Source organism: Hippocampus comes, unplaced genomic scaffold, assembly GCF_001891065.2.
Source record: "Hippocampus comes isolate QL1 unplaced genomic scaffold, H_comes_QL1_v1.1 scaffold28, whole genome shotgun sequence".
Lineage (NCBI taxonomy): Eukaryota > Metazoa > Chordata > Actinopteri > Syngnathiformes > Syngnathidae > Hippocampus > Hippocampus comes.
This window is the reverse complement of record NW_017805405.1, coordinates 667,486-679,963: the sequence shown is the minus strand read 5'-3', so window position 1 is coordinate 679,963 and position 12,478 is coordinate 667,486. Positions and strand designations below refer to the sequence as shown.

At 43.2% G+C, this 12,478-nt stretch overlaps 1 protein-coding gene across 1 annotated transcript in view; it reads right to left on the bottom strand.

Annotated features, from left to right (window-relative positions):
* The window catches only part of sema3bl (sema domain, immunoglobulin domain (Ig), short basic domain, secreted, (semaphorin) 3bl), a 50,751-nt gene extending 38,719 nt beyond the window's left edge, over positions 1-12,032 (bottom strand). The window contains exon 1 of the mRNA XM_019873103.1: positions 11,634-12,032. Coding sequence (XP_019728662.1) covers positions 11,634-11,736 — 103 coding nt within the window. The 5' untranslated portion in view covers positions 11,737-12,032. The remainder of the gene's footprint in view (positions 1-11,633) is intronic.
* Positions 12,033-12,478: the final 446 nt, after the last annotated feature.

Here is a 12,478-nt window from a genome sequence, read left to right as displayed (position 1 = left end):
AGCCAATCGCAGGGCACACAGAGACGAACAACCATCCACGCTCATATGCACAATTAGGGACAATTTTGAGTGCCCAATGAGCCTGCCATGCATGTTTTTGTGGAATGTGGGAGTGAAGGGTGACTTCTGCTCATATTTAGTCTAGTGAAACCTCTGCCGTGGTCTTTTGTTTCTTAAATATATTTGCTTAAAATAATGCAATGATATGTTTCTCCCGCCATATTTAGTCTAGCCTGTACAACATTTTCATGTCTGCAGTAAACCAAGCGCGTCCTTGGAGCCACCTGTTAGCCTTGATACACTGCTTCCTGGAGACGGTTTGATACAAGCTAAGAATCGGTTTAGGAGTCACTGAAGTCTCGAGGTTGCACCATAGTCTAGGTACCGCCCTTCTGATGAAATGTATATGCTGTGAATCCCTTCCTCCTGGGCACTCGTGATCGCAGCCATTTTCTGTAAACCATGGGTGCCCGGAATATTCTGCCAATAAACCCTTTGAAGGTACTGTTCATCGACTCCAGCCTGTATTTGGATCACCAACATCCTCATCATCCGAAATCAATGAACACGCGGAGGAAAGAAGGCCACTTTCCTCAACAGGGTACCCGGAGAAAGCCCACACAGGCACGGGCAGAACCTGCAAACTCCACACAGGAAGGCCGGAGTCGGAATTGAACCCGGTATCTCTGCACTGTGAGGTCGACACGCTAACCACTGGTACACCGGGCCGCCCGGGGTTAATATCATCATCATTATTATTATGATCACTTTGTCCTGAAATACACACACACGCACGCACGCACGCACGCACGCACGCACGCACGCACGCACGCACGCACACACACACACACACACACACAGTGATCAATGTTTAAACCTCGGTGGCCGCCTGAATTCTCTCAATGCTCTTATTGTGTGTGTGTGTGTGTTTTTTTTTTTTTTTTTCCAGCGTCATTAACTCTGATTAGACATAAGGAAAACATTTCTACTGGTTTGGAGTATCATCTCATGGAAACCGGATTAATTCCCTAGCTATAAGTTTCCACGAAGTGATAAAAAGCAGATGCGCTTCAGAAATGCGCTTTTTGGGGGGAGTTGACGGATTTGCTGTGGGAGTGAAAAGGTTCACTTTTCAAATCTCATGCTGACATGCGCCGTGTACAAATTGGGCATTGGCAAGATCCTAAATCGTGTGAAGCTGCGGACTGAAATACACACGGGCGCACGTAAAGGCTAAAATGAAGGGCGAGCACATGTGAATTTTATTACAACCTGTATGCCGGCAAAATATAAAATGCATGCAAATCACTCACAGACATCCACATGTCTTCTTTAAGTCACTTCAGTTGTCAGCCTTGCTAAGCAAACTGGAAGTCTCTTCCAATTATTTTCGCTTTCACATTTGATTTGCACACACACACGTGCACAAAGACACATCCGCTTTCTGCTGACAAACCAAGCGTTGGTTGACAATGTCTTTTCCGGGTTACTCTCACTTGGCTGTTTATTGTTGCAGAACGGCAAGAATTTGGGGAGTCTGACACAGTCTGCTGCATGTGTATGCTACCTGGTCTCGCCGCTTTTTTTTTTTTTTTGGTGGAAAGAGAGTACATTGTTCAAGTGAACCAGGAAAAAAATGCAAGATGGACGGCTAAGCATACGGCACATTGAACTTTTCGTGTAGAGCATGAATTTAATGTGTTTAGACAAATGTTGCACACAACTCTGAACATTTCGTCGGCCAATATATTATGCCATTCTCCTACTTTCAAGACAGCCAGCATGAAACAAAATGTTGAAGGTGTGAATTTACAGACAGATGATTAGCTCATGTTGGTTTTGCAAGTACCGGTACTATACTTTTGGTTTGATTTATTAAAATAAAGCCCTTAAAATAGACTGTATCAGCTTATATATGGCCAAAATAAATGAGCAAAAGGGAGACTGTCTTTCCTCACAAAGGCTGTTGAAATAAATCACAGACTTGATAGCCATGTCCTGACAGAGTAAATCCTGGGATTTCCTGGCAACGTGTCACTGTTTTTTACTGCTAACTCCTCTTTGAGCTTAACATATCAACACGGCGAGACGTGAAGTGGACACGGGGTAAAGGAAGCAACGACTGTTATGGTTTGATTTTGGTTTTTGTCAAGTATTCTCTGTTTGTAGAATTGAAATTAAAAATTAAAAATCACTTAGGAGCATTTACACCCTCTTTTGCGGAAAGTGGATGAAAATTGGCATTTTGCAGTTTATGACACCTTATAGAAGGCTGTTTCATTGGCAACACATGCAGAAACATAGGCAAACATCAGAAATGACTCAAACACCGTAAGAACTTTAATACAAATGACTCGTTCATTTGCATTTTTGATCCAGCAAGGTGGTGCTAATTTTGTGTGGCTTTCACGTCGAGGTTCCTTTCTGGTTGGAGTTTGCATGTCCCACAGTTTCACATTCCAAAACCATTCATGTCATTCATGAAGACTCTAAATTGTCCATGCAGGTGTGAATCAGCATTTACATAGTTATCTATCCTGTGTGCGATTGACTGGAAACTAGTTCAAGGTGCCATCATTACATCTGTCCTTATCGATTTTTATTTTCACCGCCCTGTTTGACGCCACCTCTCGGATTTTTTCTTTTATTGTTTTGCCCTTTCGTATCTTTTTTTCTAGATGGCCGTGATTTTTTTGTTTTTTTATTCTTGAACAGGATTCAGTTGTCTCCGCTTCTTTAACGCTCGATATTCTCATCCCCCATATCTCCTAGTTGTGTCTTTGCAGCCATCATTATTTACCAACGGCATCACCTTAATACTTTCATCAACAAGTCAATGCTATCATCCACTCATGTTGGTCAATTTTTTTTTTTTTTTTTTGGTATGTGACATCCTATGTATTAAAGTTTCCAGTTCCCCTTCAGTATTGACAAAGGATGCATAATTAAAGCATACCTTGATTTTATCATGGCATTAATTTGGCCCTGGAACTCATCATTTCAATTTCTAGCTATTTCATCCATCCATCATTCGAACCGCTCATCCTCACGAGGGTCTCTGGGCAATAGGCGGGGTACACGCTGAACTGGGTGCCAGCCAATCGCAGCCATTTACACTTCGTCACAACTCTGGACAATTTAGAGTGTTAACTCAACCTAGCATGCATGTTTATGGAATGTTTCCATTGTTTCATATTTGAAAAAAAAAAGCTTCAAAATCGGAACACATTAGAGGTCATGTGTGGAACAGATGGTGTGATAACATTCACAATGATGGATGTACTCATAACCGTGGTGCATGGTTGAGCGGTGTTTTAAAAATAAATAAATAAATACATACAACTTTGGACACACGCATGGCAAGCTGCTGAATCAACGTTGGACATCCAATCCAAATAAGGAAACAATAAATCAGTGCAGAGCTGAAGTGTTGTCTTCAGGGTGTGTCAAGTGCAGAAAGCTTGGACAAATGGCCTCTCAGAGCTTCTGGCCCCCCACTGGTAATGTCACAATCACTCCAAAGTACCGGTATTTGGAGTTTACTTACACATATTACATTTGTAGGTCAATGGTTCTTTGATTAAAAGGAAGTAAGACTCTCACATTTTGATGATGCGCCCGCTTTGTAGACTGTGCTGGTATTTTGGGTTTATATATTTTTATTTCATTTTATTTTATTACTTTGTCTTGGGCGGCCCGGTAGTCCAGTGGTTAGCACGTCGACTTCACAGTGCAGAGGTGCCGGGTTCGAATCCAGCTCCGGCCTCCCTGTGTGGAGTTTGCATGTTCTCCCCGGGCCTGCGTGGGTTTTCTCCGGGTACTCCGGTTTCCTCCCGCATTCCAAAAACATGCATGGTAGGCTGATTGAACACTCTAAATTGTCCCTAGGTGTGAATGTGAGCGTGGATGGTTGTTCGTCTCTGTGTGCCCTGCGATTGGCTGGCAACCAATTCAGGGTGTCCCCCGCCTACTGCCCGAAGACGGCTGGGATAGGCTCCAGCACCCCCCGCGACCCTAGTGAGGATCAAGCGGTTCGGAAAATGAATGAATGAATGAATGAATGAATTACTTTGTCTTTGTTCTTGTATTATTTTATTGCCTCTGACCAGGGATTTTTTTTTTTTTTTTGTTAATCCTTAAAAATCAGAGGACATGTTTTCTTCGTTATCAATATTCTGACTCCATATAGTTGTGTTTTCAAAAGTGTGTTCTAAGAGAAACTCAGAATGGTCCATAAGAAACATTGTGGTCGCACTTTCTGACGTCAACTCAATAATAATTGTTTAATTAACATTTTAGCATAATTAAGTGTCATTCAGAGGATGCTAAAATATTCATGTTCCATCTGGAGCCACTGTATACGGTTCGACTTGATGGCCTATTGTTTAATGTGAATTTGGCCCATTGTAACCTTATTTTCCTATGTTGGGTTTTCAATCAGAGGTCTGGAAAAAAAATCAACTGGTGGAAAAGAGAAAGACAGAAAAATTGCGGTCATTGTGCTTGATCATAACATGACCAAGGAAGAGGAAAAAAAGTACCGGTAATGGCTGATGAAAAAGAATGGTGAAAGTGTGGAAAAAAAATAAAAGGGCTCAAGGACAAGAATGGCTGCCACAATCTAGTCAGTTCCGGCAGGCTCTCGGATTATCCCGCTGGGTCCAAGAACAACCAACACTCCACTTTGTATCGGTTTGTGGGCGATGCCAATAGAGCAAACACGCTAATTCATTCACAGGCGGGGGAGACAAAACTAACAGAACTCTTGACTCTCAGAACTAATGCAATCGGCTCCAAAAAGGCCGATGTTGAGAGCGCTTCTGTTTTCAAGTGACCCCCCGCTTTGCTGAAAACAAAGTGAATATTGTATAAGACAGACTGTGTGTGTTGCGTGTGTGTGTGCATGTGTGTGTGTGCGTGCATTGTGTGTGTATGTGTGCCTCAGGTCAGCCTATGTGTGTGTGTGTGTGTGTGTGTGTGTGTGTGTGTGTGTGTGTGTGTGTGTGTGTGTGTGCGCGCACGCACACGTGCGCGCTTATCTGCGTATGGCTTCATATAGACAGGGGGGAAAGGAATAAAAGAAATTGGCAGGTTGTCCGGAGAGGAAAGACAAATAATGGACACAAAGAAACACATGATGGGAAATTGCTACGGCGCCTTGCTAGACCTCCCTGGAGGATTATAAACACATTCACAATTAAAGCAGGTCCATGTATTGTTGTTAAGATTGGTAATTACTTTGTACACTTGTGGGAAAATGAAGCATCTAAATAAGGCGGTGTATAACTCACGTTCACATTACGCCCTCGTTCGACAGTGGGCTCTAGATTTGAAGACGGTGTAGTTGTGCTCACGCGTTAAAGCTACCATATCCTGATTTCCATGCCAACGCAAGCCTCTGTGTGCCTGTTTAGTAATTTGCTTCAATTTGGGTTTGGGGTGACTGACGGCGTTTCCTTTGACGTGCACTCGGTGCATTGGACAAGTTAGTGGGTGAAATTAGACTAAAGTTTATGCTTGTTAGAACTAACTGTATTGGCGCAGGGAGTCAGATGATTTGAATTTGGACACTTGGCAGGCAGACAGAGTCTGAGCTCCACGGATATGTGCAGTGAATGTCATCCTATTTGTACTTCATTCATAAATATGAGAAAAGCATGCAGAAATCAAGTCATTGAACACATGAATATTATTATCGTCTTTATTTTGTATTTTAAAAATCATCTTGCCAGTCAGGGCAGAGGAAGGCAATTGGGTGGGTTGCACATGGATGAAAGTGGTCTCCAAGTTCCCATTTCACAGATGTGTGATGTCTCAAGCCAACCCGTTGGAGGTCCACCTGCAGTTCCTTATAAGTGTACTTTGCATCCCTTGACCTGCTGTAAGACTCAAACACCTCACTATCTTCTTCCACCATGTCAAGGACTATCGGCACACCTTTTGCATGCAGCATTCACTGTAAAGGGAATGACGGGAGCGATGGGTAGTGAAACAAATCAGCTGTGTTCACACCCACAATGGCACAAAACTCGCTGTTTTCCTCTTTTTTTTCTTTTTTTTTTGTTCCCTATTGCTTTGGCCACTGGGTGCTACAAGTGACATCCCGTGCGAATTTAAATGTCTTTGTGGCTTTTGATTTGGATGACGAACTCCAAAGACTGCAGGTTTACCGAAGTATAAATGCTTTCTTCCTGTCTCAACCCCCTCTGCACGCTAATTGATAGAAATGAGATAATGACACCTTTTCCTGTCGCTAAATTACTTCCTAATCCTCCCGGGAATACAAACACCCTGTGGGCTATTCCTGGTTGTCATGAGAATGAGGGGGAGGGGGGTGGGGGGGTGGCTTAGAGGGACGGACTCCTTCCTCCAGAGGTGAGGAAAGAAAGAGGATTGAGGAGACGCATGCGATGCAAGAAAGTCACACTGACCCCAACAGACTCTAGTCGGGCGGAAATTATTAAAAGTGTCTAACCTGTGGTGTTAAAGGTCAAAAGCTCAGGAAGTATTTGTCCAGTAATAACAATGTTATAGGCGGGAAGTTCTTCCCGGTTCTGCAAGAACCTTGCAAAAAAAAAAAACTGACCGCTTTCCAGAATGCAGTAAAAAGCTGTTCATGGCCACTTGACAGTGAGGGTCCGAAGAAATGAATCTTAGTCACTCCTTTTTTCTCTCCCTGAGTTTGTCCGGTATGTGTTAAAACTAATGTTATTCCGATACAATTTTTTTGGCCCTCGATACCGATTCCAATACGCAACTTCGCCGATATCGATACCGCACCATTTCTACCATTTGAAAAAACTAAATCAAAGAACATTTTCTTGTTGTAATTCTGAAAAACTGCATACTCACTTGGATGTAAAATCATTCATAGTTAAATCATCACTTTTGAAAGGGTAACATAGTGACTTGGGTCTCTGACCCACGATGCCCTCAAAGTTGCTGTCAAAATGCATTACTTCTACGATGAGTTATTTATAATTTGTGGACTGGAGGCATGCAGAGTCATTTGAGACCCCTGGCGACAATTTCAAGACTTCCAAGTGAAGGCACTTTTATTTACAAACAAAAAATGTCGGATGTTATGATAGCACTCTTCTTGGAACAAGCTGGCATCATTTGACCGGTCTGATTTTGAAAGTTCGGTCATCCGGGAGGGGCTCAGAGCCGCTTCTCTTCCACATCGAGAGGAGCCAGATCACCATGTCAAGGACTATCGGCACACCTTTTGCATGCAGCATTCACTGTAAAGGGAATGACGGGAGCGATGGGTAGTGAAACAAATCAGCTGTGTTCACACCCACAATGGCACAAAACTCGCTGTTTTCCTCTTTTTTTTCTTTTTTTTTGTTCCCTATTGCTTTGGCCACTGGGTGCTACAAGTGACATCCCATGCGAATTTAAATGTCTTTGTGGCTTTTGATTTGGATGACGAACTCCAAAGACTGCAGGTTTACCAAAGTATAAATGCTTTCTTCCTGTCTCAACCCCCTCTGCACGCTAATTGATAGAAATGAGATAATGACACCTTTTCCTGTCGCTAAATTACTTCCTAATCCTCCCGGGAATACAAACACCCTGTGGGCTATTCCTGGTTGTCATGAGAATGAGGGGGAGGGGGGTGGGGGGGTGGCTTAGAGGGACGGACTCCTTCCTCCAGAGGTGAGGAAAGAAAGAGGATTGAGGAGACGCATGCGATGCAAGAAAGTCACACTGACCCCAACAGACTCTAGTCGGGCGGAAATTATTAAAAGTGTCTAACCTGTGGTGTTAAAGGTCAAAAGCTCAGGAAGTATTTGTCCAGTAATAACAATGTTATAGGCGGGAAGTTCTTCCCGGTTCTGCAAGAACCTTGCAAAAAAAAAAAACTGACCGCTTTCCAGAATGCAGTAAAAAGCTGTTCATGGCCACTTGACAGTGAGGGTCCGAAGAAATGAATCTTAGTCACTCCTTTTTTCTCTCCCTGAGTTTGTCCGGTATGTGTGAAAACTAATGTTATTCCGATACAATTTTTTTGGCCCCCGATACCGATTCCAATATGCAACTTCGCCGATGTCGATACCGCACCATTTCTACCATTTGAAAAAACTAAATCAAAGAACATTTTCTTGTTGTAATCCTAAAAAACTGCATACTCACTTGGATGTAAAATCATTCATAGTTAAATCATCACTTTTGAAAGGGTAACATAGTGACTTGGGTCTCTGACCCATGATGCCCTCAAAGTTGCTGTCAAAATGCATTACTTCTGAGTTATTTATAATTTGTGGACTGGAGGCATGCAGAGTGATTTGAGACCCCTGGCGACAATTTCAAGTGAAGGCACTTTTATTTACAAACAAAAAATGTAGGACGTTATGATAGCACTCTTCTTGAAACAAGCTGGCATCATTTGACCGGTTTGATTTTGAAAGTTCGGTCATCCGGGAGGGGCTCAGAGTCGCTTCTCTTCCACATCAAGAGGAGCCAGATGAGGTGGCTCGGGCATCTGATTAGAATGCCTCCTAAACACCTCCCTGGTGAGGTGTTCCGGGCACGTCCCACCGGCAGGAGGCCCCGGGGACGACCCCAGAAACCGGGGCCCCGGGGACGACCCAGGACATGCTGGAGAGACTATGTCACCCAGCTGGCCTGGGAACGCCTCGTCATCCCCCCAGGAAGAGCTCGAAGAAGTGGCTGGGGAGAGGGAAGTCCGGGCTTCCCTGCTAAAGCTGCTGAGCCCGCGACCCAACCCCAGATAAGCGGTCGAAAATGGATGGATGGATGGATTTTGAAAGTTTATCTGAGGAGTCGCCGTACCCTCTGATCAACTTCACTTTTTCTACCAGATGGACTTTCAGCCACTGCTTCCAGTGTGATGTAATGGGCAGAAGTCCTAATAGGGACCTTTTTTCACCAAACTAGACATACTGGAAGTAGACCGATGACCTCACACTGGATAAGGCTTCCTTCGTATTTTACATCCACCTGTGGGCTCTTAAATATGCTGGCAATCAATTGCCGCTAGGCTGCCAAAGTGAATAACGTGAGATGCAAGTCTTTCATCGCCACACCAAATTCAGCCGCGGTCTGGTAAATGCATGGCTTGCACATGCAACACAACTCATAGTCAATACAGTAAGAATGTTAACCAACAGGCACACAACAAACAACTCAAACATTATGGAACATAACAGTCGTAAAGTGAAAAGATTTAGATCTTCAACAGTGAAATGTTATGGGATGAAGTAATTTCAGCCTAATGTCTGGGGGAGTGATGTCACATTTGTGCCATGTCACGTTTTCAGGACGGTGACGTCTCACGTGGCCGAAAGGTTCATATGTCTGCAGTTAACTGCTTTTGGACAAGTCATACAAAAAAAAAATAAAATAAAAAAATCAACTGGCAAGTTGTTTCCTCTATATCCCTCAGTACGGTCGTCACAGTCCCTTCAACAGGAAGACGACGTGACTGCTCTCCTGAAATCATGGCACGGAACTAAGGGAAATCCTGTGCGATATGTATCGCGGATCAAGACTATACACGCCCACTGCGTCCTGACTGGAAGCAAACAATGAGCTCGGCTTGGCAACAACAGAGTCAACAGCCCTTGAAACACAAACACAAGCACGCACATGCATCATCGTTTACAAGCTTATCATGAGACAGATAAATGAGTCACGGCCAAAAGCGAGTTCAGATTAGATGCAAAAAAAAGAGGACAAAGTTATTCACACAGTGCATACAATACATGGACAGCTGGCCATTCCGCCAAACAGGAAGTGAAAAGTGAGCAAAATGTGGAATGTGTGTGAATTCTTGTCCATTAGGGAGGTCAGCATATGTTGCACCTGCGAGGCCTCGCTCGCTTCACTTCAATCGCTGTTCTGCCAAACTTGTCCAAGCTATTTGAAAAGTGTTTCGACTGAGAAATGTAAAACTAAACCGTGACAAATGTCACATGATAAATGATGATGCTATTTTGACACAAAAACTTTCTTTTGAGGATTCGGACAACAAACCTAATTAGGTTCAGAACTGCATAGTGAGAATACTTGATTCTCAGCATTCATATGAAGTAGGGCAGCACAGAAAAGCACCGGGCTTTAGCATCCACATAAAGGCTTTTGGTCAATGTACAAATGTTTGCTTTCGGGTATTTCCAACAACAGCACAATGAATGCAAATGGAAGCGTTCTCCATATTTTTGCTGCACAACAGAAATGTGTGTTATTTTGCAGCATTCACATATTAATTTGTGGAACAAAAGCACCACATGTGCTCAGCATTCAAACAGAGATTTACCCTAAAACAGTATTGCTTCTCAGCAATGATACCTGTTGACTAGAGCCCAACCGATTAATCGGCCATCTGATTTAATCGGCGTCGATGAGCTACTTTAAAATCAGCCAATTTTTTTTTTTTTTTTTGCAGATTGCCCTTTTCTTTGAAAACATTCACATTACTGCACAAGACAAAGAAAATGACATTCAAACAACCCACTCCCAAAAAAATATGCACAAAATTGGCCGATTTTCTTGCTGATTTTTCATGCTGACTGTGATAAAGTTATCCAATTTGTAAAGTTTATACAAATACCGGACAAATAAATGTAAAACAGTCAAATGTTCTGCGTGTAATTCACATCTTTATTGTTGTAAGTGTTAAGTGACTCAAAAAAAACAAATGATTTTATTCATTACATTTTTTTCAGGAGATTAATCAGTTATCGGAATTTTACTCTGCCAAATACCAGAATCGCATTGGCCGAAAACAATCCCCATTGGGTGGGCCCGAATTTTGACATTGAATAGTTGAGTGCTTAATACTCAGCAGACAAACAAGTAAGCCTACTAAATCTCAGCATTGACTCACAGTTTTATGTGCGTAAAACAGTTGCTAGCATGTAAGACATGCACTTCATTGTTTAAAGTCGTTTTTACAGTCACTCATCACACTTCATAACCGAGCCAACTTCCTCCTCGGGTGTTTGCGCACCGCTGCGAATAAATTCTAATAGTGAGCCAATCCCATCGCGCAACAGTGCAAACCTGCGCCAAATCACCTCCGGCTCTCATCCCACAAGCACGCCGCCCCCGTTTAACCTGTACAGTAAAAGCACCGTTGCAGGAAGCCCTCAAAACAGAAGCCAAAAATGCACATTAAAAGTTTCCCAACCTTTATTGAGTGAAGGCACATATTTTACCGTACATTAGGAAAAAAAAAAGTTGAATACTCTACTCATTAATTGTACTCTCTGCCATTTAGCGGAACTGCAGTTCAATGCTCTGCCATAGATTGTTGTCGTTAGATATTTGAACAAACACACATTATCTGGAGTCAATAAATCATTTCGAGACTAACTGACTCAAATTGGATAATTTCTCACAGAACGCCTGATTATCCCTGATGGTGTAATGGTTGGAAATGACTGCATTGAATGATAATGTGCAATCAGACGCAAGCACACCATTCAACAGTCCCTCAAATTGACCTGAAAATCCCCAATTTTCATGCAATAAAGATTTTAATTTGTAATGCTGACAGCCACCTGCACAGACAGACAGACAGACAGACAGACAGATAGATAGATAGATAGATAGATAGATAGATAGATAGATAGATAGATAGATAGATAGATAGATAGATGTACCTTTATAGGAGAGTCTGAGGCGCGGCACATTTGACTTGCTGCTGGATGAGACGCAAGTGGCGAGGAGTGCCAAGAGAACGAAAATGGGAGTAAATCCTGCCATTCTTCCCGATGAAACCTCCTTCTTCAGGCTAGACTGGCTCCTCAATTTTAACCTGCCCTCTACAGCATCAGATTGAATATTCCAAGAATGTAAAGCCGGGAATGCTCCTCTTATCCTGAAGAGTCCACATGAGGAGTGTATGTGTCCCAAATTAAAGGCTGTGGATGCACAGATGCTGGTTTTGAGCGGGTGGTGCGCACGTCTCTGCGGGCGCACTGATGGACTGTCTCACTTGGGTCAGGACTGCTCTGCACTTCCTCACTGCTTCCAACACGTGTGCACCAGAAGAGAGGACAAGTATGTTTGGAGCCAGGAAAGAAGCACCACGCCTCTCTCCCTACCCCCTTTTCGCGCTTCTCTCTCTCTCTCTCTCTCACTCTCTCTCTCTCTCTCTCTCTCTCTCTCTCTCTCCCCCGCTCTGTCTGCACAACTGCAGAGTGTGGACTCCACTCTTGAATGAAAGCAGCATTCCAAATGACCAAAACAGTATGTGTGCTTGTGTTTGTTTGTTGCAAAAACTATTTCAGTGCAAGTCAGTGTAGGGTTGGTGTATGGATAAAAAGAGACAAATGTTGGGGTTTTTCCACTTTTGTTCATGGTGACCATCCATGCATTCATTTTCTACACCGCAGGTGTCGAACTCAAGCCCCGGGGGCCAGATCTGGCCCGCCACGTCATTTTATGTGGTCCGCGGAAACAAATCAAGCATGTCAACGCTTGCGAAAATCTCTTACCGAAATTC